This window comes from Trichomonas vaginalis, chromosome IV (genome assembly GCF_026262505.1).
Source record: "Trichomonas vaginalis G3 chromosome IV, whole genome shotgun sequence".
Lineage (NCBI taxonomy): Eukaryota > Parabasalia > Trichomonadida > Trichomonadidae > Trichomonas > Trichomonas vaginalis.
The window spans coordinates 20245555-20266347 of NC_067206.1; the positions used below are offsets into that span (position 1 = coordinate 20245555).

Here is a 20793-nt window from a genome sequence, read left to right on the forward strand (position 1 = left end):
TGACAATGGGCGAGTTTGTCCCCCACTCCAAAGAGCAAATCACATTGAAAGATTTGGAACAAGCAAAACATGATGCATTGTACCAGCAGCAGTTCTTCAAAGACGAATGTTCCAAATTGATCTTGTTCATTCAAGATGTGATCAATATGAATGCAGTTGATCCGGCTTTAATACTCCCAAAGCTTAAGATAATTGAATCTCAAATTAATAAAGAGATGGAAAAGAAGAAAAATGAAAACTAATTCAATTTAAATTTAAACATATTTATTTTTTTTAATAATAATAAAATATGAATGTAATACTTGTTTCTCGAAATATTCTTCTTCATCGTATTTATGAAGCTCATTGAATTCATTCCAAAGTGTTTTCCAAATGATTTCCAATGACCTGTCACACTCTGGATATGTTCTGTTTTCAATCTTCATAAGGTCCATGAAATTAACATAAGCAGGAAAGAAATTCCAACTAGAATTAATTGTTTCATAAAATATATCCCATGTCTTACAATAAAGATGTCCTTTCAATTCATCTGTTATTGATGAAGCAGTTAGTAATGCCGTCAGCATAACAACAACAATAATAATAATATTTTTGACTTTGGAATATTCACCTTGATTAGATTTTTGAACTTTAATTTTCATAACATGCAATCCTTTTTGTGTTGTTATCGGTTTAATATTTGTGATATAATGTAAATGTGGACAAAGTTTCCAAACTTCTAGATTTGATATTTTCTTACCATCAATAACAAATAATAAAGGTATTACATTGAATCTTTCAAATTTATTTTTCATAAATTCTTCAAAATAAACATCAATTTGTTTAGATTTTTCATTTAATAATGGTTGAAGATGTTCAATTAATTTTGAAATGGAAAGAAATTCTGACATCTTTATTTAAAAGTAAAAAAATTAAAATAAATAAAATTAAATTTAAATTAATGTGGGATTTTGGTCGTCTTTATAATGTTTTACAAATGAATTTAATGAAAAAATGGGAAGCATATGAAGTATATTTGCTTGCTGACGAGATATATGAAGATAATAATGACATGATTAAAATAGACAAAGATTTATTTGATTTTCTCTTTGAATGGTGGTGCTATTATCCAGAGAAAACGATGACATATGAAGATTTTGACCACCAGCTTCATTTATTTAGAATGTGTCATGTAAATAAAAATCAAGTAGAATTTTAATCTTTTTTATTATTAATAATGTTTAAAGCATATTCCGTTGTTTAACTTAATGAAAAGCAAAAGCAATGTTATGAATTGAATCATAACATTTGATGCAATCAATACTAAAGAAACAATTTTAGCTTTCTCCCAACATGTCTTCTTTTTAGGTTGTTGCATCATTTCGCTTTGTTCTTCATTAAATGGACTGTCTTTGTTATATGGGTTGGACATCCGAAATTAAAAATGACACCTTTTTTCTTTTGACTTTTGACGTTCACCGAATGTATTCAACTTTGTTTTTAATCAATGAATATTATAACTGTTTTGGCATGACATATGATAATCCAAATACTTGTGAAGAGGAGGGTTTACCAGAATATATTAAAACTTATAAAATACATGGAGCACATTAACCCGATTGTTGTCTAGAGAGACCTTCAGCAACTAAAGCACCAATTCGAACACTTTTACAAACTCCAGTTAAAACAGTTCAAAAAACACCTGTCAGGGAACAGGACAAATTTGCCACACGGCACTTTTTTTAAAAAATTTAATGGAGCGGAGCATACTCTTTTACGCAGGAGCCCAAGGCTCCCAATCATTACGAAAGGGAGCCTCAGGGCTCCTGAGAATCCATCAGCAGAGGCCTTTTCATTTGGCCTCTGCTGATCAAAGATTCGGCGAAGCCATTCTTCGTCTCAGGAGTCCCAAGGCTCCCAATCATTACGAAAGGGAGCCTCAGGGCTCCTGAGAATCCATCAGCAGAGGCCTTTTCATTTGGCCTCTGCTGATCAAAGATTCGGCGAAGCCATTCTTCGTCTCAGGAGTCCCAAGGCTCCCAATCATTACGAAAGGGAGCCTCAGGGCTCCTGAGAATCCATCAGCAGAGGCCTTTTCATTTGGCCTCTGCTGATCAAAGATTCGGCGAAGCCATTCTTCGTCTCAGGAGTCCCAAGGCTCCCAATCATTACGAAAGGAGCCTCAGGCTCCTGAGAATCCATCAGCAGAGGCCTTTTCATTTGGCCTCTGCTGATCAAAGATTCGGCGAAGCCATTCTTCGTCTCAGGAGTCCCAAGGCTCCCAATCATTACGAAAGGGAGCCTCAGGGCTCCTGAGAATCCATCAGCAGAGGCCTTTTCATTTGGCCTCTGCTGATCAAAGATTCGGCGAAGCCATTCTTCGTCTCAGGAGTCCCAAGGCTCCCAATCATTACGAAAGGGAGCCTCAGGGCTCCTGAGAATCCATCAGCAGAGGCCTTTTCATTTGGCCTCTGCTGATCAAAGATTCGGCGAAGCCATTCTTCGTCTCAGGAGTCCCAAGGCTCCCAATCATTACGAAAGGGAGCCTCAGGGCTCCTGAGAATCCATCAGCAGAGGCCTTTTCATTTGGCCTCTGCTGATCAAAGATTCGGCGAAGCCATTCTTCGTCTCAGGAGTCCCAAGGCTCCCAATCATTACGAAAGGGAGCCTCAGGGCTCCTGAGAAACCTCTTTGAGAAGGTTTTCTTAAAGAAAACCTTCTCAAAGATGATTGTCAGCATTCACTCAAAATCTACCAAGAGTTTCAAAGTTTCAAATCTATCTGAAATGAAGCTTTGAATCTCTTGTATATCTAATTGTAGAGGTACCTTTTCAAAATGTCTTCTATTGATTAAATTTAATCAGTAAAAGTCATTTTGAAAAGGTACATCTCTATAATTGCTATTGAGCATTCACTCTTGGAACCTTGGAGCTCTTGTGTAGTGCATGAAAACTCCAAGATTCTAGCATAAAACATATATCATAGACATAATTTCTTCAAATATAATTTAAGGTTATTTTAAAAAATTAGAAAAGCGTAATTTAAGGTTATTGAAAAAGTGACACCTGGCAAATTTGTCCCGCACTCCACCTGTCAAAACTTATGAAGCAACACCAATTAAAACAGTTGATATTACAGTTGTACAAACTCCTTTTTCTACAGCTGTTCAAACTCCAATGAAAACAGTTGAAACAACACCTTTTTCTATACCGATTAGAACTTTACACATTCAATTGTTTAGTAGAGAAAGCAAAATAAATAAAAAATTAATTGCTGCCGTTTTTATGGCTCGCCATTAATATTTATTTTATTTTTTTCATTGTCAAATTTAGTATTAAGGTCCACGGTCCGGCCAGGCGAAGGCTATCGTTAATCTTCAAAATTTATATGGCAAGGTCCATATCTAATTATAGATTCTGATTTGATATCATATTTATATATTGTTTTTAATATATTTTTTTGGATTTCGTTAACCAAGAAGCTCAAAAAAATCGATTCAAGAGGAAGACGATAACGATAATTCTCATTTTAGCATTCAATTTTTGAATAGTATTGAAAATGTACCGTGGACCCTTAAATTATAAACAATTTGTCCCATTGGTGTATAAGTAAATGACTGTATGAATTTTATAATTCTCTTGAAGATGTCCATATTGATATAATAAATATAATGCTGTTAAATTATAAGAACTTATTATAGATTGAATATATGGTCTTATTGAGGAAATAGGTGCATTTGAAACTTTCCATGGTTGAAGTTCATAAATTTTTAGAACATATTCAAAAAATTGATGATTATGTGTTTCGATACTAAGATGAATACTATAATCATCAATTTGTTGAACAAGTTCTAGACAATAAGAAATAAGGTTTTCATTCCTTCCAACTATTGCATCATTTAAACATGAATCTGAAATTTTGTACAAAATAAAATATATTGACAGCACCCATTCTAAAACATGCTTCTAGTGCATTTCCAAAATAATAAGCACTAAAAACTATGCTGTTTGGTAATTTTCCATGATTGAAAAGATAATTTTTCATCGCAATAATATGATCATCCATAATCATGTTTTTTATCTGTGGAAAATCATCATCATCATTAAATTTCCATTCTATTTTATATATCTTATCTGATAAATTTTTATAAAAAATTTTAATTTATATCGATATCTCATTGCTATTTCATAAATATATTGACTAAAAGTTTCAGGAGTAGCAATATTTTATTTTTGAAATATAATATTCTGTATTCGTTCTATTAAGTAGACTATGTCAGTTTCATAATTCAACTTCCATAAATCTTCTATAACATCTATAAGGTCGAAATAATTTTCTTGTGTCATTATTTTTTTAAAATCAAATAAAAAAATTTTAATATATTCTCTTAGGTCAGTCAATGAAAAAAAACAGTCAATCATCATTGACTGACTGACTGTTCTTATTTTATATTTTCATTAATATTTTTTTTCTTTGACTTTTGACATTTTTTAATATACAATCATTCAATGACTCCCCAACTATTTAGCAAGAGACGAATCACCTTTGCTAAAATTGGAGTCATAATTGGATTGCGATAATAAGTTAAGAACAATGGGTCGGCCTTTACAAAATTTCTAAGATGATACGTTCGATTTAATAAATACAATGGTTCTAAATTATAATAATTTATCATATCGTTTACATATCTATTTAACGGAAATAAATTACCACTGTTTAATAGATTTGAATTCGCAGGTAACGCTTCTAATACATATTTGAAAAATTCATGATTATGTGCTTGAATACTTACACTGACACACGTATCATCAATATGATGAAAACGTAGAAAATATTTAATAAGTTCATTATTTTTTCCAATTATTGCACCATAGAAATTTTCTTTTTTATTTGCAAGTAGATGATATCGATAAGTACTATTTAAATAAAAGAAAATATTTGTCGCACCCAATCTACAACACATTTGTATTGGTGAACCAAAAGCATTTTCACCATAATAAAGTGACCTTGGTAATGTATGATATTCAAGATATTCTTGCATCGCGGAAACATCATCATTCATAATAATTTATATTAATTCACTAGGTTTTTCAATTTCTTTTCATTGTAATGGAAATATCATATCAGATAGACGTTTATATAAATATCTTGCCTTGTAGTTATAATCTTGCAAACCGAAAATGAATTCACTAAATTCTTGTTTTGGAAGATGATATTTCTTAATTAAAACACTCTTGATTTCTTGATAAAGTTTATAAAAATCATCATCATTTGTTTCAGGATTCAATGTGTATAATGCTTTGATAACTTTTCTAAAATCATTATATTCTGTAATTTTCAAATAAAATAAAAAATTAGTATTTATCAACCTCCTCCTGAAAATATTTAAAAAACAGTCAGTGGTCATTGACTGACTGACTGACTGTTCAATTTTTTTAAAAAAACTCATGATAATCATTAATTTTCCCCATTAATTTTTTTTAACTTTAATTTTTTTATTCGTATATAGTTAGTAATTTTCCTTTCTACTTTCTATCTCTTTTCTTCATCCTTGAAGAAAAATCCTCGATAGAAGTAGTTAGCCCCTATTAATTTATAAGGAGGCTTTAGGGTTAATTAAGAATTCAGAAGAATTTTCTTAATTAACCTATCGGATTTTTACGAACTATTTTGAAAAACTTTAATAAAAGGGGTTATTTTACCCTTTTATTATCATGAATATTTTAATTAAGGGGGCTACTTTACACTTTAATTATCATATTCATTAAGGAAATCAATGATTTTATTAAGATTGCTTTGAAATATTCACAATCATTAGTTTTAAAGCATTTCTTTAAATAACACTAAAGAAAGTGTTGTTATTACTTAAAAATCATTGATTTTTCATTAATTCTTAAGTGCTTAGGAATTAAAGGAAAATATACGATTTCATGAATTTTGCTTTGAAACATTCATAACGTTAGTTAATTTGCTTTAAAAAACTAATGATAGTGTGTATTTTCGGCTCAAAAATCCTTCAAAATCGTATATTTTCGGTTATTTCTTAAGTATTTACAAAATTAGTTTTTCAAAATAGTTCGTAGGATCCAAAAAAAAAAAAAAAAAAAAAGGGAGTGGGGCTTCCAGGCACTTCGTGCCTTCTAGCCCTGAGGATGAATGAGTATAATGAAGTTTTTTTTTTTTTTGGGGGATGGCTTCCAGGCACTTCGTGCCTTCTAGCCCCCGAAGATGTTTAGTATAAATGAAGTCTCAACAAAGTCTTTATGAAGAAGTCTTGACAAAGTCTTTATGAAGAAGTCTTGACAAAGTCTTTATGAAGAAGTCTTGACAAAGTCTTTATGAAGAAGTCTTGACAAAGTCTTTATGAAGAAGTCACAATAAAGTCTTTACGAAGAAATCTCAACAAAGTCTTTACGAAGAAGTCACAATAAAACATCTGTCAAAAACCTCTTTTCTACCCTCTTGAATTTTCATGAAATTTACACCAAAAATATATTTTAGGGTAGAAGGGTATATCTAACCTCTTTTCTAACCTCTTTTCTACCCTCTTGAATTTTCATGAAATTTACACCAAAAATATATTTTAGGGTAGAAGGGTATATCTAACCTCTTTTCTAACCTCTTTTCTACCCTCTTGAATTTTCATGAAATTTACACCAAAAATATACTACTAGGGTCATTTACGAAGAAATCTCAACAAAGTCTTTACGATGAAGTCTTGACAAAGTCTTGACGAAGAAGTCTCAACAAAGTCTTTACGAAGAAGTCTCAACAAAGTCTTTACGAAGAAGTCTCAACAAAGTCTTTACGAAGAAGTCTTGACAAAACATTTACGAAGAAATTCATGAAAATTCAAGAGGGTAGAAAAGAGGTTAGAAAAGAGGTTAGATATACCCTTCTACCCTAAAATATATTTTTGGGTCATTTACGAAGAAGTCTCAACAAAGTCTTTACGAAGAAGTCTCAACAAAGTCTTTACGAAGAAGTCTTGACAAAACATTTACGAAGAAATTCATGAAAATTCAAGAGGGTAGAAAAGAGGTTAGAAAAGAGGTTAGATATACCCTTCTACCCTAAAATATATTTTTGGGTCATTTACACTCATTTACGAAGAAATCTCAACAAAGTCTTTACGAAGAAGTCACAATAAAACATCTGTCAAAAAACCGCTTTTTAACTTCACTTAAAATGCCACGTAAGCTACGTAAGAATATACGTAAGAGGAAGAGAGCATTGAAACATCCAATAGTAAAACTGACACCACAACAACAGTTGCAACAACAAATGATGAATGACCCCACTATGTTGCAACAAATGTCAAGCAACCCTATGCTTTTAAACCGAGTTATTGGTGCACAGAGTGGAGGTTTAAGAGCGGCACTTTTAGCGAAAATGGCAGGCTATGGTGGAGCTGCAGACGGAACAGCCTATAACCCTCAAAGTCAAATGAATTTGAGTTCACTCAAAAATCAAATAACAGATGTCAAAAAGTCAAACATAGACATACAGAAGCAAATAAGTGAAAACGAAAAGAAACTAGAATATGACAGACACACAAAGAAACTCAATGAGTTAAACGTAGAGAAAAAGAAGAAAGAAGAACAACTGAAAGAACTAAGTACAGAGGAATATGCGAAAAAAGTGTCAGAAAAAGCAGCAGAAGTAGCAAAAATGGAACAAGATGTTATAAATTTGAAAAACCATACTACTCAATATAAAGTACTGAAAGATGAAGAAATAAAACAAAAAGCCCTGAAGACATATATGGATAGCGATGAGTATAAAAAAGAAGTTGAAGCAACTGTAAAGGCAGAAAAACTTTTACAGTTGCAAAACCAAACCGTACAGTATGAAAACTTAGCACAAGAAAGTAAAAATAACGACGCAGCCATGCAAAAGGCAATGAAAAGCGCAGAATATATAAAAGCTAACAATGACTGGTTAGATGCCCAAGCCAACGCTAAAGCAGCCCAACTCATAGGGTCAATAAGGACAAAAATACAAGCGGATGAAGACAGTTCAAATGAAGCTTTAACAAATGCTGACTTTAAGAACGCCTTCGAAGCTCTTCATAGTAAGGTGAAACAAGTGAACGACTTCTCATCTGGAAAGAAACTGAAGTCTGAAGGTTTCGACAAAGAGTTAAAAGAAGTAGCACAAAATATGACGAAAATAACAGATGCAGCAACGAGACAGGCAGTTCAAAGTGCCTATGACGCCGTTAGAGCAACTGTTGTGAAAAGTCAAGAAAAAGAGTTACAACAGACCAAAACAGACCTAGTAAATGCTTTCTTAAGAACGAAAAGTCAGGTAGGACATTACGCTGCAGATGGAACATATGTGCCAGCTGGTGGAACTTATATACCACCAAACCCTCCAAGAGAAGCACCTGCACCAGGACTACCTAAAACATTTACATCGTCACATGGACACAGACACAGGCATGCACAACAACCACCTCCACAACCAGCACAACAACCAACACAACAACCAGCACAGCAACCAACAGTTCAAAACCCTGCACCACAACCAACAGTTCAAAACACCGCACCACAACCAACAGTTCAAAACCCTGCACAACAACAACCACAAACAGAGCAAGGACATAAAAGAAGTAGAGAACAAGGAAACCAAGAATTCTTAAAAATGCTTAAAGAAGAGTGTGGTTTCCCAGATAGTATTGACTTTAGTGACAGATATAAAGAAGCTATTGGAAAGTTCAAGGATGGAAATACTGACCCGAACCTATTTAGCTTTATGGCTCAGCACCAAAACGGATATAATCTCAAACCTGGAAAATACAAGCTCGCTAAGGGATATGATTTAATAGCATATCATCCAAATGACATGGATGAATTTACTCCGAGATATTTGATGTCAGAGCTAAATGACAATTCAACTTTCGTCATGAAACGCGTAAAAAATAGAGACGGAACGAAAGAACAAAAGCTTATGAATGCGGATGACGTAGATAGGGAAATTGTTGAAAACGGTCTCGGAATATATGAAATGCCAGCAGATGAGGTACAAGAAACTCCACAGGAAGAAGTTCAGATACAACCAGACATGGAAGAAATAGTTCAGCAACAACAGCTAGAAGAGCCTGAAGGAAACGAACAAGTCCTTCCTTTGGAAACTAACTTCACAGAACTAGATGAAGATTTGGAACAGCCGAAAAATCTTGACCCTCAACAAGAGTATGCGGAGAATATGGAATATTTCCAAGAGTCTAAAAAAAATTCGGCTGACATAGTAGAAGAATATCGAAAAAATGTTTGCCGACATACAAAAGACTCCAACACCAGATGAAAATATTCAGCATAGAATGGAAGTACTGAAAGAAAATGTACACAAATACAACAACCCTTTTTACTTACGAGCATTTAACGTTCAATCTTTCGATGAACTCGGTGAAGATAAAAGGTTAAATTTCAAGAAAACATATAGAAATGAAACATTGTTTAAAGTTCATTCAGAACCTAACCAAGATGGAAACAAACCTACTTTTGTTTCTGCAGACGATGGAACTACAATGAGATGGGGTCATAAAGCTAATCCGGATAGGTGGTTCATAAACTTACAACCACAATTCCAAGAAGTTGTAGACGCAATGGAAGTGAATGGTGAACCAGATATAGCTGGTATTTTCAGCGCGGCTTTAATGCCATTGAAAGATATGAAACATGCAGATATTTTGGACCAGTATGAAATGAACATGGCTGATGGAAATAACACCTGACGTTCTAAAACATTTATCTCAAAGAACTACACAGAACCATAGAGATGGTATATTTGGTGAAGAGTTTAGAAAGAAAGTTAGGGAGAGCGAAGGAAGAGAACCTATTGTACATGACCTTGCAAACGAAAGTTTACAAAATGTCATAAAAACTTACTTTGCAGACAATGAACTGAGAAGGGATGAATATTTAAGAAAAAACTCAAATGGACAGTACCAAATGAAATGTTAGTATTGAAAAACATGTTCCTTGACAAAATAAAACCAACTACAGAAAATAAACGACGCAAGACTGAAAGATTGGGTAAAAGCTTTCCCATTCACAAAAGATATAGTTGGTAACATGGAAAGAAAACCAGAATGGCTACAAAAACATATATTTGGAAACGAGCATATTCCATATGGACAGGCACTGTTTGAAGAGCTTGAACCGGAAACTCAGGACAGAGTCATGCAAACAATACGCAAAGACTCAAATACAAACTATGACAAACTCTTTCTAGGATATAGGTTACCTGAGATGGGCGACCAGAGCCCAAAGGCAAAAAGGACATGGGAAATTTACAACATACTAGGTGAACATGAGGCAAAGATGCAACAACTTCAAGCAGAGGGCAATGAAGGAAAAAGAAGAGTTAAAAACTCAGTCAGGAAGAAAGTAAAGCTTGGTCCACGTGGGTTCTATTATGGCATATAAATCCAACTATTCTATATTTTTACTCATATGAAATGTACGCCGCTCAGAATATAACGCCAACAGTTTTGGATGCTATGAATGGAAATGTTTCCGAATGGTATAACGAATGCGACAATGCCATTAGAAGGTCAGAAATAGTTCCTGGAACTTATGAATATACAACTGCTGTTTCTTATGGAAACGTAGGTGAGTTTGGAGAAGGTTCTTCAACAACAGTAGATATTGCTTGCGACAGGTTTCATATTATTTCTATTGACAACTCATTCTTATACGTGGAACAAGACATTGAAATAAAACCTTCTGCCAAGTTGTCTGACAAGAAAGGTTGCAATGGAATTTTCTATGTCGGATACCAATATGCTCCAGAAGTTTTTATGGGATATAAGATATATTCTAACTCTGACTTAGTTCAAACAGTAACATGGGCAAACTATGAATGGTTCGCTTTGAGAAACTCAGTACAACCACAAGCTAGAGAACAAACAGACCAATATGCAACTATTGAGAAAATAAGAAGACTTGACCCTAACGTTCCAGGAGTTTATGTTGACCTTTCTGGACAAACTGCAGCAGCAGTAACCAAAGTAAAACTGAAACTTAGAGTTCCTTTGTCATCTTTCCTCATCTTCAGGTTTTTAAGATACTTGCCAAACTGGGCAGGAAAAATTTCTATCGAACTTACTCCAAGCAAAAAAATAACTTAGTCATTGCACCAACACAAGACCCATTCACTCTTACAGACGTAAAGGGAACAAATCAAACGTCATTCGCCGAATATTGCAAAGACAAAGTTGACTTAGACTTTGGTTTCTCAAACTTCAACACTGAAGTAAACTATTATTTCAATGCTGCTGGAACTGCTTGGGACCCAGTTAAGTTCACATGCGAAAAATTTGAATGCAAGAGAATAGAAAGCAGACTTGCAGTCTATATGTTGGACCCAGATATTTCAAATGCTTTAGCTGCCAAATATATTGCAGTTCCACTTATGTTCCCTATACACCAAATATCTGTCAAAGACTTTGCAGGTGAAGTTGGAAACCAAAGTGCTGACCCAGGTGCAAGAACAGATATTGCTTTAACAACTGCAATGAAACATGCAGATACTCTGTTTGTACTGTTCAGACGAACTATAAATGACTATTCTTGTTTCTACAACCCTGGTATTAAATATCATATAAACATAGATGGCAAATATTATCCAAGAGAAGAATATTCTACAGTTGAGGATATGAGGTCATACAACTTGACATTAGATGCTATGAACTTTAACAACAACTTCACAACAACCATTAACCCTGAAATGCAAAGTTCTATTATGCCATATGTGAAAGTATGGACTCATACAGGAGGTCAAAAAACTCAATATACAAATGGAGACCGTTCAAACTTTTGGCTTGGCATTCCATTTGCTGACTCAGAAGACTTTATGGGTGGTATTTCAACTGTTGGTACAGTTCAAATACAATATACTGGTGACAGAGACGGTCCAGATGAATTGAAAGCAAAGAAGTTTACAAAACCAATAGCACTTTTCACGGAAGATGCTCTTTTGAAGATTCGTTCGATGAAACCTGCTGGAGCTCCTCAGATTGGCATAACGACAGCTTCCATCGAGCAGATTTTGGCAGCAGGTCAGTAAGTTGTTCTTGAACTGACTTCTCTCCGTCAAATATTGACAGTACGCCAGTTTTGATATAATATTGTATTATAAACTTACCTTTAGAAATATCGGTCAGTTTTGTTGCTATATTTTTGTCTGCTTCAAGAACTTTCACCATCTCGGTTATACCAACTTTCTTTGCTTTATGAAAATATTTTGGTTCAGCAAATATTGCTATTCTATAACATTTTCCATTGTTTGTGTAAAGAACTATTCTATCAATGAACTTGTATTGTTTGTGTGTGTAAACTTTGTTCTGCTTCAATTCGAAGAGATACTCAAATACGTCCATCTTTTTATTCTAAGTAAAATGTCATTTCCGAAAAATAGAAGCGTAAGTGTTTCAAAAGGTTTAATGGCGATGGCAGATGTGAAGTTAAATTCACCAACTCAAACAAACAGTCAAAGTGTTGTTGTCAATGTCAAAGAAAGAGATGTTGAAGTGGGGAAACCATACGAAGACGAAGATGGTATAGCAATTGTTCCTGTAAAAGAACCAACATATCCTGAAGTTAGCAGAGACTTAAGTTCTGTTGCAGATATTCGAAACGACTACCAACAACTTAAAGACAAACTTAAAACTCAGGAGAAGATTTGTCAAGCTTTAGGTATAATGTTAAACTTGGTCGAACACAACCCTGTAAAAGTGAACTCATATGTCATCGCACCTCATGAAGTTTTGAAAGAACTATTGAAACTTTTGACAGAGGCAGACGATATAAACATCAAAGAAATAGAACCCGACATTGCTTGCTGTGGTGTTTCATATAATGTCATTGACAAGATATACGTTATGAAAGGAGGTGAAACGTTGAACTTAAAGTATAGTTTCCCAGACGTCATAAAAATATTTGACGACCACAACATTTCATTAAAATTTATTTGCTAAGTAAATGCAGAAGACACAATGGTTTAACTATTACGACTAAAAACCCTGAGTCTATAATTCTATAACAACAAACTTACAAAGTCCTCAAGGACGATATTGTAAACTAACCTTAAACACAATGACGACTAAAGCCTGTTTTTGCTCTTTTGACACCAGAAGACTTTGTTGTTGTGAATGGTAAAAAATACTTCTTTGAAGATACTTACTCAGATATACCACCAACAGGTTTTGTTGACTTATTTAATACTTTAAGGACGGATGTAACATGTGCTGCAACTAGAGCAGGTTTCATTATGTTTGGATGTCCGACTGAGTTTAGTATAAACGATATGAGCTATAATACAAAACTTATATCTGGTTTTTACTACCAACAGTTTCCTATAACAGGAAAAGGTGTCATACAAGGTTTGTCTGTTCCATTGACTTTAAGTACACCTATTTTATATATTGTTTCAAACTTAGGTTCAAAGTGCTATTCGAATGTCGACAGAAACTACTATGACCAAAAAGATACTCATGCGTATAAACAACACATTCTCTGCTGGTTTGCCTATTGTTCATTCGAATGCAGAATTTTCAACCTTAGTGAACTCAAACACTTTGGCAAGTATAACGTTGACATTAGTTGACGCAAACTTTTGTTCCTGTAAAACTTTTATGTCCTATGTATTTGTCAATGACGGCAGAAAGTTTCGAATTGGAAGATGCAACTGGTGAAAGTATTGTATTACAAGAACAACTTCAACAACAAATAGCTCAAGAACAACAAATGCAACAAATGGAACAACAAAGTCAAGAATAAAAAATAATATTTTTTTTATTTTTATAAAAATGTACAGAATAGATGTTTCAGATTTTTATGACTTCCAAGCATCAGAAATATGTGTCCATTTCGAGACTATAACAAAGCAGTCGAAAATTTGAAACGTTTAGTCATTTATGTCGACTCTGCCCCAGAATGTTATGTCATGAAAGAATGGGATGTTGTCTTTAACAAACCAAGAGCAACAATAGTGTCTGAACAAGAATGTAGACAGAAACTTAAGAAAATAAAAGTCGTACAAGTTGGCATGAAGATGTTAGATGCTTGGGATATCTTATTGTCAAAGTTAGAAGATTTTTCAGTTCGAGGTATAAAGTTCTATACACCTTCTCCAAACTTCTATTCTATCTCACTGGATATAAATACGAACAAGTAGAATGGAAAGAAAATGTTATAGAAGCTTGGTTAGACCATGTCAAAGAAATTATATGCAATGGAAACGAAAGAGTCTATGAGTATATCTTATGTTGGTTTGCAAACATCTTACAACATCCAAGTGCTAAAAATGAAACTGCTCTCATTATAATTGGAAAACAAGGAACTGGTAAAGAACACTTTCTTTACAGATATTTTGTGCAAACTGTTAGAAGGTTATTCGAATCCGAATATGACAAACTTAGAAAACATCTGCGGTAAATTTAACTCTTCAATAGAGAATATGAAACTTATAGTTTGCAATGAACTTCAAAGTATAGATACAACAAAAGTTTTGAACTCAGATGCTTTGAAGAGTCTTATAACAGACAAAGTTGGAGTTGTTGAAAGAAAGTATAAAGACCAAAGAGTTTGTGAAAATGTTGCAAACTTCATTATTGGTTTCAAACAATACTGTTCCGATGAAGTTAGAAAGTTCTGACAGAAGATATGTAGTTGTCAGAACGTCAGATTCTCATATGCAAGATACAGAATATTTTGACGACTTAGCAGAAACTTTGACATCTGACTTTTACAACCACTTGTTCTCATACTTTTATGACATTAGATATTTCTAAGTTCAATCCAAGACAAATTCCACATACCGAAGAGAGACAAACATTTTAGAAGCAAACAAGAGTGTTTATGAACTGTTCGTAGATGAAACTGACTTTGTGTCATTAGATGAAAGGTCATTATATGATGAATATAAACAATATTGTCAAGAATATGGTTATATGGCAGCTTCTAAACGTACATTCTTGGCAAATGTCAAAAAATCTTTTAGATGTTCAGAACGGCGTATATACAAAGAAAAATTTTTCTGAGTAAATTTTAAAAAATATTTTTTTATCCGATAGAAAAGAATGACGAAATATATTTCAGTAAATAAGTACATGACAGAAGTCAAAGATAAGTTAGCTCCATTCGCATATTTGAATGTTTTACTTCTACAATTTTGAAAAGTCTACATTTGACAAAATTTGGAACATTGCACCAGTTAAGTTTGCTGTTGTGACTAAAAATGGTGCGAATTTGAAGACTTAGACATAGAAGGTTTGTTTAGCAGTCAAAGAAAATTTTGACAGAAAGTTTCCAAAACTCGAAGAAGGTAAAAGCATACAAACTTGTTATACCTTATGAACCAAAGAAAGCAGACGACTATGAATATTATGAGTCTAAGATAGTTGAAGTTCAAGGTAAATTGGGTAAAAAGATTTTTAGAGTCTAAAGCCAGTGTTTGCTCCTAAAGAGGAAGAGAACATTGACATTGACCCAGAAATGTTCTAAAAATAAAATTTTATTTTTACATGTCATATCTCCCCTTCTCTGGAACTGGCTCTGGTTCTTTCTTTCTCTTCTCTACTTTCTTTTCTTCTACTTTCTTTTTCTTTCTTTTCTCTCTTCTTCTTCTTCTCTGGTGGAGTTATGTTCAAATTTGGCGCAACCATATTTATGTAAAAGTTCTTGTCCTTTAATAGCTCATCTATTCTGTTTTCTATTTCATCTTCAAGAACAGCGCATGTGTCTTCTTTGCATTCTAAGAACTTTTGTTGGACTTCATCTTTCAATCGGCGTCATCTCTGTCAACAAGTCTGTCATTGACAAACTTAAAGACTTCTCTGCTTAATGTTTTATGGTTCTTGTCATATTCCAGAAACAGAACTTTAGAACAATTCACCTTTCTTGTTTACACTATGTAAGATTTTATGGTCGACAGAAGTTTTAGAGTCAAAAAGCTTGTCTCGAATATAGATAGCGAAATCACTAGACATTTTCTAAAAGATAAAAATTTAATTTTTCTAAAAATATGTTAGAAAAAAAAGTTTGCTGACATTGACAAGAAATTTGAGAATGTTTTAAACAAGAACAAGAGGAAGTTAGAAAATGCTCAGATAAAACCTATACATGACAAGTTCCTATTTGCTCAGAATGGTATAACAGGTCTAATTGCACCACCTGGGTCGGGTAAGACTTTCACTTATCTTAAAATGGCTGCACAACAACAAGAACTAGATGAGAAGAACCCATTCTATGAGTTAGTTGTTATTTGTTCGACTTCTGGTCAATTTGACCAAACCGTCAATTCGTTCAAAGATATTATAAAGAAGTCTAAGTTAGTATGTATAAAAGGATACTGAGTTGTTAGATTGGATAAAGAAGTACCAAAGAAGAGTTTTGAAGTATAATGCTATAAATGAGTATATAAATTCTAAGTTTAAAGACCCAAATGAGGAAATGCAGAGAATATTAGAGAAGAAACACTTCAGAAACAAACAGAAAGAGATAGAATACATTTCGAGAAATTGCAATCTTTACGATTGGAAGACTTACCCTCACAGATGTCTTCTTATCTTAGATGACTTTGCTTCTCATCCTTTGTTAAAGAACAGAGAACAAGATATGTGTCGAATTCTTAAGAAGCTCAGACCTTTAACATCTCAGTTGTCATTTGTGTACAGACAGCCAAGAGTTTAAGTAAGGATGTAAAGAGAATACTTACTGATATCATACTTTTTCCCCGGATTGTCCGAAGACGATTTCATGGAACTTATGAAAGAGTCCATGGCAGGTAAGTTTGGACAGACATGAACTATGGGAGAAGTACAAAGTCATACAAGACCCTCATACTTCTTTCAGAATTCATATCTACGCGAACAAAGTTCAAATTGTAAAAAGTCAATAAAAATAAAGAGTTCATTTACTCTGCTTGTTTGAAGTTGTCAAAATACTCTGTTATTTTTTCCTTTAACAATGGCAAATCTTCTTTGAATGTAAGTATTGTACAACCTTTCATATCATAGTGTGTTTGAGGTAACGTATCTTGAACTATTTGTTTCACATCTTCATTTGGAGTCATTGAAATCGGTAAGTTTTCGCGATAGAACCAATTTCTGTCAGATTTGTAAATCTTAGCAAGGTCGTAAAAGCTTTTGTTGTTTCTTCTGACTAAATGCAACATAACCATATCTCTGTCTTCTTCATTTTCCATCTCTTCAGTGTAAATCATATACTTATAGTTCTTTTCCTTTCCTTTTGGTACCGAACGTGGTATTCTTTTCTGTATGCTTTTATCTTTTGCTTCAAGCTTGTTCTCTAGCTCTTCACGTTCTTGTCTATGAATTTCGTCTAACATCATGAAAATATAACAAGCATAGCGAGGTGAAGCCCACATTGCAACAGCATTTACAAGAAGTCTATGTACATAATATCCTTTCAAACCATTTGGCAAATTTTTACGATTTTCGTACGGAATCTCGTTCCTCGTTTTCCGAGGGACGCAAACATATGAGGAAATTCTTCTAAAAGTTCTTTTGTCTGTTGGTTTTCAAACCAATGGTATGCTTGCTTTGTAGAACGAAGAGCATTCAAAATACTTTGCATTTGGTACATGTCATCTTTGACCGAACGAATGAGACGTAACTGTTTGTTATACTGAACCCACTCGTATTCTTCATCTATGGCTTCATGGACTATAACTGTTGTTGTGTTCTCTGTTGTTGACATATCTGTCTTTATATTCCGGATAAAAAAATAAATAAAAATAAAACTAACTTTATTTTTTCTGACTTTCACAAAAGACCAAAAATAAACGCTTTACATGTATTTTTCAGCAACTTCGTCAAATAATTTTATAGCTTTATCTATCTCATCTACTTCAAACGTTTCTTTACCTTTTATGGAGCACCATACATTTTCTCAAACTTTTTCAAGTAGTTCTGTTTCTGCAGCTCTCATATCGTTAACAAACACAACCTTGACTCTATTGACTGTACTGTCATATCTTTTAGAGTTATATTATATGTTCTTCCTATCTTATATCTTTTTGTGTTGAAGTCCTTCGGTTTCTGAACGATGTAAAGTAAGCCTTCACTGCAACGTTCCGTATCGAATGAACCATATGTTATGAAGTTATATCCAACAACTGGGTCTAACCATAACAAAACTATTGGTATAAGACTTTTGTCAATGAGATATGCTGTAGTTCCATAGAATCTTACCGATATTATAAGCTCAGGATTTCTTGTCAAAATTTTCTGAGTAGAAGCAATTCTAACCCAGTCCTTCGGTCTCTTTCCAGATGGAGATATAATGTCTGACAAAGAATATTTGTTGTATTTCTTTGAGTATCTTACGTTTAAATCACCAATTCTAACCACTTTGGTGTCATTGTCTATCTTTCTAACTGTTTCAAACTCAATGTTTAACATTTCTGTTCTTACATACAAAATAAAAAAATAAAAAAAATAAAACTAACTTTATTTTTTCTATCTTAAGGAAATTCATGATTTTCATCGTAAATGTTTTGTCAAGACTTCTTCGTAAATGTTTTGTCACCTCTTGAATTTTCATGATTTCATCGTATATGTTTTGTCAAGACTTCTTCGTATATGTTTTGTCAAGACTTCTTCTTCGTAATGAGCGTAAATCAGACAAAAATAAAGTTTATGTTAGAAGGTTAGATCTAACCTGTTTTCTAACCTCTTTTCTAACATGGTCTAAAACACACAAAACTCATGAAATTTCATACGGAATTCAGCAAAAATAAAGTTTATGTTAGAAGGTTAGATCTAACCTGTTTTCTAACCTCTTTTCTACCCCAGTTATTTTATAAGCGTTTTACATGGTATATGTTGCGATGGTTCATGACTTTAAACAGTTTTGTAGCCTCTATTTCTTCTTTTAGTACATCGAATGTTTTAACTATGCCGAAGGTTTCTTTATACTTCTTCTTGACGTCAGATAATAGGAAATCGTCAGCAGTTGGATAGTTTTTGTTCAGAAATGCTAACATGTTCATTTTATCTTCTGCTGGTTTTTCTGCTTCTTTCTTTAAATCTGCATAGTCGTTTCTCATACGTTCTATCTCTTTGACGGAGTAGTTATATTTCCTCATTGCTGCTTTACATTTTGAACATTGCGGGTTCATTTTTGCGTTATATTCTGAAACCTTACCTGCTAGTATGACTAAGGCGTCAATTGCTCTCTTCATCTCAAACATAGCGGGTCTTATTTGTTCGTTCCATACTTTGCCTCTTCTATCTTTATCTCTTATCTGCCATACACATTCAGCAACTAACGAAACAAAGTTGTCGTAGGTCTTAAATTCTTCAGATTTATATATGTCAGAAACATTCTTATATACCATGTCGCAATCTTTGTCCATAACCTTATGGTTGCAATGAAATCCTAGAAACTCATAGTTTACCTTTCGAATGAACTTCTTTATTTCTACTGAGTCAGTTGGTTTCACTTCTATTTCGTCAAATTCGGGAATGGTTAGTTTTTGTTGTTGGATTTCAGGTAGTTTAGGTAAATGGTCAATAATGTCCTGCATTTCATAAAGATACTGTTCATTTGTTTCATCTTTCGCACTACAGTCTAAATTATTTGTTAAAAGTTCTTGCTTTATCTTCTGGATTTTTGTTTCGAAAGTATATGAAGAAGGAATGAAGTTTTTCATCTCTACTAACATAGATGTTGGATTCATGACTAAAGAGTTTGGTGCTGTTGTTGCTAACATGTTCTTACAATAAAAATAAAAAAATATTTTTTTAAAAAAACCAACTTTATTTTTTATTTCGGGAAAATTCATGACAAATTCAAGAGGGTAGAAAAGAGGGTAGAAAACAGGGTAGATATACCCTTCTACCCTAAAATATATTTTTGCTGAATTCATGAGTTTTGGTTGAAAGAATACGGTGGAGCCAAAAGTGGCTCGACCTCAAAACAAGCATTTTGTGAAGAATAATACAAAATTCAAGAGGTTAGAAAACAGGTTAGAAAAGAGGTTAGATCTAACATTCTAACATAAACTTTATTTTTATTGAATTTAGCAACAAAATGAACGAGGTCATTTACTCACAATATTTTTTTACAAAACGACCCCAAACTTTTAACTTCTTTTCTGCAGCTTCTAATGAAACTTTAGCGAGTTCATATTCTCTAAATTCTCTTTTTAAATCTTCTTGTTCCCATTGGTCTAGTTCGTATGGAGAGTCTCTATAACCAGAACATATCTCGCGTTCATGTTCTATTTGTTTTTCATGCATTTTTCTAACTTCTTCTTCGAACAAAGGTTTTGCATTCTCTGCTGTATCTTCAAGTTCTTCTTCATCTAATTTCTCATGAACTTTCTTGTCTATGGAGTCCAGAATTTTTCCAACTGCTATGCAATATTTTGGAGAAGCCCACATTGCTATATAGTTTGTAAGTCTTGGGTCTACATACATTCCTCTAACCTGTTTGATTTCATCGGGAATTCCTGCATGAACTGTGTATAAAAAGCAACCCGCGGAATTCCGCGGGTTGGTATATTCTTCACAAAATGCCTTAAAATACTCTTCCCAGGACTTATTTTCCAACAACCTTCTAAAGTCTTTCCTAAACTGCTGACACATATTTGTTGCATTTATATAACCATCCTTGTCTCTACGTAAGACTTCAATACCGTTGTAAGTGCCTTTTGTGAATGTTTCGCCATTAGATTTGTTCGTGAACGTTTTTGCTTCGACTGTCATACTGTTCTTACAATAAAAATAAAAAATATTTTTTGGTGGCTTAACCGTCGGACATTCGTTTGTGGCTTAAC

At 33.4% G+C, this 20793-nt stretch overlaps 6 protein-coding genes and 3 pseudogenes across 9 annotated transcripts, besides 8 other annotated features; 5 read left to right on the top strand and 4 right to left on the bottom strand.

Annotated features, from left to right (window-relative positions):
- Positions 1-28: part of a mobile genetic element that runs on past the window's edge.
- Positions 1-28: part of a terminal%2Cinverted (terminal inverted repeat of MuDR-5_TvMULE4 transposon ID:TVAGG3_0134250) that runs on past the window's edge.
- Positions 29-1687: 1659 nt separating this feature from the next.
- Positions 1688-1721: a terminal%2Cinverted (terminal inverted repeat of MuDR-4N1_TV transposon ID:TVAGG3_0134260).
- Positions 1688-3066: a mobile genetic element.
- Positions 3038-3066: a terminal%2Cinverted (terminal inverted repeat of MuDR-4N1_TV transposon ID:TVAGG3_0134260).
- A 251-nt stretch (positions 3067-3317) lies between these two features.
- Positions 3318-3551: a mobile genetic element.
- A 2516-nt stretch (positions 3552-6067) lies between these two features.
- Positions 6068-6158: a terminal%2Cinverted (terminal inverted repeat of Maverick-3 transposon ID:TVAGG3_0134280).
- Positions 6068-20793: part of a mobile genetic element that runs on past the window's edge.
- Positions 7168-7731, top strand: TVAGG3_0134290 (protein of unknown function, DUF4106 family; the record flags this gene model as incomplete). Its single annotated transcript, XM_051224045.1, has 1 exon — positions 7168-7731. A coding segment is annotated over one exon (564 nt), but the record flags the coding sequence as incomplete, so codon positions are not given.
- TVAGG3_0134300 (protein of unknown function, DUF4106 family) lies at positions 8143-9176 on the top strand (the record flags this gene model as incomplete). Its single annotated transcript, XM_051224046.1, has 1 exon — positions 8143-9176. A coding segment is annotated over one exon (1034 nt), but the record flags the coding sequence as incomplete, so codon positions are not given.
- On the top strand, positions 11644-12054 carry TVAGG3_0134310 (protein of unknown function, DUF4106 family; the record flags this gene model as incomplete). The annotated part of the gene is made up of 1 exon (XM_051224047.1): positions 11644-12054. One exon carries the CDS (start codon positions 11644-11646, stop codon positions 12052-12054), a length of 411 nt encoding a protein of 136 aa, XP_051109033.1.
- Positions 12689-12964, top strand: TVAGG3_0134320 (protein of unknown function, DUF4106 family; the record flags this gene model as incomplete). The annotated part of the gene is made up of 1 exon (XM_051224048.1): positions 12689-12964. One exon carries the CDS (start codon positions 12689-12691, stop codon positions 12962-12964), a length of 276 nt encoding a protein of 91 aa, XP_051109034.1.
- TVAGG3_0134330 lies at positions 15508-15976 on the bottom strand (annotated as a pseudogene). The gene has a single exon. A coding segment is annotated over exon 1 (469 nt).
- Positions 16012-16887, top strand: TVAGG3_0134340 (annotated as a pseudogene). Its single transcript has one exon. A coding segment is annotated over exon 1 (876 nt).
- Positions 16899-17708, bottom strand: TVAGG3_0134350 (annotated as a pseudogene). The gene has a single exon. A coding segment is annotated over exon 1 (810 nt).
- On the bottom strand, positions 18811-19725 carry TVAGG3_0134360 (organellar and viral DNA polymerase type B; the record flags this gene model as incomplete). The annotated part of the gene is made up of 1 exon (XM_051224049.1): positions 18811-19725. The coding sequence occupies one exon, from the start codon at positions 19723-19725 to the stop codon at positions 18811-18813; it is 915 nt and encodes a 304-aa protein (XP_051109035.1).
- Positions 20060-20722, bottom strand: TVAGG3_0134370 (uncharacterized protein; the record flags this gene model as incomplete). The annotated part of the gene is made up of 1 exon (XM_051224050.1): positions 20060-20722. One exon carries the CDS (start codon positions 20720-20722, stop codon positions 20060-20062), a length of 663 nt encoding a protein of 220 aa, XP_051109036.1.